The sequence below is a fragment of the Monoraphidium neglectum genome (genome assembly GCF_000611645.1).
Source record: "Monoraphidium neglectum strain SAG 48.87 unplaced genomic scaffold scaffold03004, whole genome shotgun sequence".
Classification (NCBI taxonomy): Eukaryota; Viridiplantae; Chlorophyta; class Chlorophyceae; order Sphaeropleales; family Selenastraceae; genus Monoraphidium; species Monoraphidium neglectum.
This window is the reverse complement of record NW_014010624.1, coordinates 1-3,741: the sequence shown is the minus strand read 5'-3', so window position 1 is coordinate 3,741 and position 3,741 is coordinate 1. Positions and strand designations below refer to the sequence as shown.

At 70.2% G+C, this 3,741-nt stretch overlaps 1 protein-coding gene across 1 annotated transcript; it reads right to left on the bottom strand.

The window, feature by feature from the left end:
• Positions 1 to 1,052: 1,052 nt before the first annotated feature.
• On the bottom strand, positions 1,053 to 2,587 carry MNEG_11992 (RING finger protein; the record flags this gene model as incomplete). Its single annotated transcript, XM_014039535.1, has 4 exons — positions 1,053 to 1,076; positions 1,847 to 2,068; positions 2,197 to 2,263; positions 2,415 to 2,587. The coding sequence occupies 4 exons, from the start codon at positions 2,585 to 2,587 to the stop codon at positions 1,053 to 1,055; spliced, it is 486 nt and encodes a 161-aa protein (XP_013894989.1).
• Positions 2,588 to 3,741: the final 1,154 nt, after the last annotated feature.

Sequence of the window (3,741 nt, the reverse complement as noted above, 5' to 3'; positions counted from 1 at the left end):
GGGGGGGGGCGTGCGGCGCGGCCGCAGCGCGCGCCGGCCCAGGGGGGCCGCGCGCGCGGGCTGGGGGCGGCCGTCGGCGCACGGACGGGCGGCGGGGCGGAAGAGAGGGCGTAGGAGTCGCCTTCGACGCGACCGCCTGGTTTGGATTGTGGGGGTTTGCAAAGTGCTGCTTCAGCTGTTTCGGAATTTTTTGCAACGCAAGCACGTGCGCGCGCGCCGGCGCGCTGTCCGCGCCCCGCGCATACAGAGCGGCGGGACCGGGGAGAAAGAGAGGGCGCACGCGAGCCAAGGGCGCGACTGCCGCGGCGGCGGCTGCGGCCGGGCACTGGCAAGGGCTGGCCGCTCCCGCGCGGGAAGCTGGCGCGGTTCGAATCTCGGGAGCGACAGATGGAGCAGGAAGGACGCATGATCGGGCGGCGCGCACGCCGCCCTCGGACTGACGGCGCGCCCCAAACCAATGCACGTTGCCGGGCGCCTCAGCTGCACACCAGGCGGCGGGGCGGGGGTCCGCAACGCCCGGGAGGTGCGGCCGAATGCGCGCCGCACGTGCATAAGGGGCTGTGCGGGCAGCCGCGGCTGAGGGGCGCGGCCACAGGCCCAGAGGTGGCACCTCCAACACAGATACAGCGCCCGGATAGATACAACAGCGGGCGGAGGGGGGGACCGCAGCCGCGGCCGCCAGGCCGCCCTCCAGGCCAGCGCCGCCAACCGTGCACGCCCCAAGTTCCTGCTGCCTCCCGCGCCGCCCCCGCCACTCAGAGGGGGCCCTTGCGGCGCCGCCGGGCGCGCCCCAACGCCGCCGTCTGCGAATCAGCCGGGGAGCGCGCATGAGCGGCGGCGGAGCTTCTCTGAATGCAAGGCCCCATGCGGCTGCCAAAACAATGTTGCCGCCGTCGAGCTGCCAAGCGGCGGGAAGCGTCTGCCGAGCTGGGCGGCGCCGGCACATGAGGGGCATGGCAGGCTGCACACCCCGGGAGCTACACGAGCAAAGCTACAGCAGACAGGCTCACCGTCCCAATGCGACCAGGAAGTGGGCCGGTTCCCCCGGGTACTTAGAACAACAGGAGGCACATGATCTGCGAAGTGGGGCGCGCAGCGGCGCGGTGTGTTCGGGGTTATCGGCATGCGGACACTTTCAACCCCGGCGGCTGCTGCTGCTGCACCTGCACCAGCTGCTGCGGCTGCAAGCACTGCCGCAGCTGTCGCGATTCGAAATCCAGCGGCCGTGGCGGCCACAGCCGTTGCCAGGCGCCTTGGGACCCGCGCCGCGCCGCCCGGCTGCGCCGCCCTGCTGCGCCGCATCAAGCCGCGCGCCAGCGGCCCCGAGCCCACATACACCGGCGGCCCCGCCGGCTGCGCACCACAAATGACCCCAGCATTAGCAAGAGCCGCGACAGGAACGCCTGCTCAGGGCAAAGGGTGCGATTTAGAGGGGTTGGGGGACCATGCGTGAGTGCAGGGCCGGAGGCAAGCCAATGGAAAGTTGGCCGCGCCTGCCGCTGGCACGCGCGCCGCATGGCGGGCAGGGACACCTGCACGCGGCTCAGCAAAGGTCAGCGGCGGGGCGGCCACGTCTCGCCGGCCCCGCCCGCGCCGGCGCGCGAAGGCCCTCAATCCGACGCGCCCGACCGCAGCCCTTTGCCAGGGTGCCCGCTCCTGTTGACGGTCGTCCCCGCCGCGCAGCGGCCACAGCCGCGAGCGGCTCGCAGACACCCCACGTCCGCGCCCGGGCCGCCTTGCAGAGCACGCCGCAGGCTTGGGCGCGCGGACCGCCGCCGCCGTTGCCCGCCCGCTGGCCCCCGAATCGCGCCGCGTGCCATGCGGCCGAGGCCCCAGGGCCCCTCACCTGGTGTTGCTGCTCCGGCGTGAGCGCCTCCACATAGCCCTGCCCCGGGCCAAGCTGGAACCCGAATAGCGCAGGAAGCATGCCCTGCTGGCCGCCCGCCGGCGCGCCGGGCGCGACCGCCGCCGGCCGCTGCCCAGCCGGCCGCGGCGGCACGGGCTGCACCTTCACGGCCTCCGCCTGGCGCGGGTCGAAGTCGCTGCCCCTGCCGTATATGGGGATCACCTGCGGTCGGGACGCGGGCGGTCGGTTCGCATTTCCGTCCGGCTTCCCAGGGCGGGAAACAGCGCCAGCGCTGCAAGCGGCGAATGAACCCAGCGGCGCTGCCAGGGAGGACGAATGCAGGCTCGCACCTTGTCAACCTCGACCCCTGCCTTGCATACTGGGCAAGCCCGAGTGTAGCTCTGCACCTGCATCCACCTGCAACGGGTCGGCACCCGATGTGGGTCGTCGAGGGTAAGCGTGAGGGGGTGGCCGATCAACCACGACCTCCCCTAAGCTGCATCATACCGCACAAGAAATTCGACACGCATGCGGGCTCGTGAGGAGGGCGTTCCGGCCCCGCGCACACCTGTAGAGGCACGGCCAGCAGAACAGGTGTCCGCACAGCGTCACCACGGGCTCCTTGGCCAGGTCCAAGCAGATGTTGCACTCGAACGCGGACTCTGGAGGTTCGCCCTGGGCGTCATCTGTCCCGCAAGCCTTGTCGACGCAGCACGGCACCTCGGCCGCAGCCGCGGCCATGGTGGTGCTGATAGGAGAGAACCGCACTGCCCTGAAGAAGCGCTGGGCGGCCACAAGGGCGGGAAATCCCGGCAAGCGTTCTGCCGAGCGAATGTATGGGTGGCTGGAACGCGCGAACGGCGGTTTGTAGATGATATAATGAAACGGGAGCGCCCTTGTATGAAGGGGCGGCACACAACCAGGGAAGGAGGCACTGGGGCAGGTTGCGCGGGAGTTGGAGCGCACCGCGTGCTCACCCGCGTGAGCTCCCGCCCGCGGGGCGACGGCCGCAGCGGCGGGGCGTTTGACCGTGGTTCAACAATCCCGCGGCGCTGCATTTAGGTGCACGACGCCCCACAAGATGGCCCTGTCGTCGGGTCAGATGACCGACTTTATGACTGGCATTTTGACGGGTGCCCGACCGAGGCCACTGCCAACCCTGCGGGGTGCAGGCTCGTGGCGCCGGGGGCCGGCCGCAACGCAGCACTCAGGAGCTGCCCGCTTGCACCGCGAGCGTCTGCCTGTCGGCCGTCAAGCTCGCTCGTCCGCCTGACCCTCCGCCCCCAACCACCCCCCTCTGCTGCGGAGAGCCCTCAGCCACCCGACTAATGCCCAACCCGCGATATCCGTGACACCGCCACACAACCATAGCAAGTTCCAAAATCCAGGTGATCCCTGCCAACCAATTGTGTCCAAACCCAATGCCTGCGTCGCTCTCTGACTGCCAGTGGAGCTGCAGGGGCGTGCCTGGTGTTTTTACACCCTGGCACGGCCGTTGCTGTCACGTCAAAACAACAAGAGACACGCACACCTCGGCCCCGACGAGGGTTCGTTGGGGCATATGACAGCGCAGAGTGATCTGAGGGGGGGAGGGGCGGGCGCGACGGGCAGCGCGCCGCTACCACCCAGCACCTGCGGCGGCGGCATGGGCGGCGCCAGTAACGCAGCGTCGAAGATATGAACAGGTCAAGCGAGGCCATCAAACACGTCAACACTGCACACGGCACTCCAGCTTTCCAGAGAAAACAGGAGGGTCGGGATGCGTCAAAAAGGGATGCGGGGTCAAGGCAAGACGTCGCGCGACCGCCTGCGGCGTGGGCTGCCATCCTATCTGGGCTTTGCGGCGGGCGGATCCCCGCCGGCCACGCCGGCCAGGGAGGCACAGCGCCCCGCGC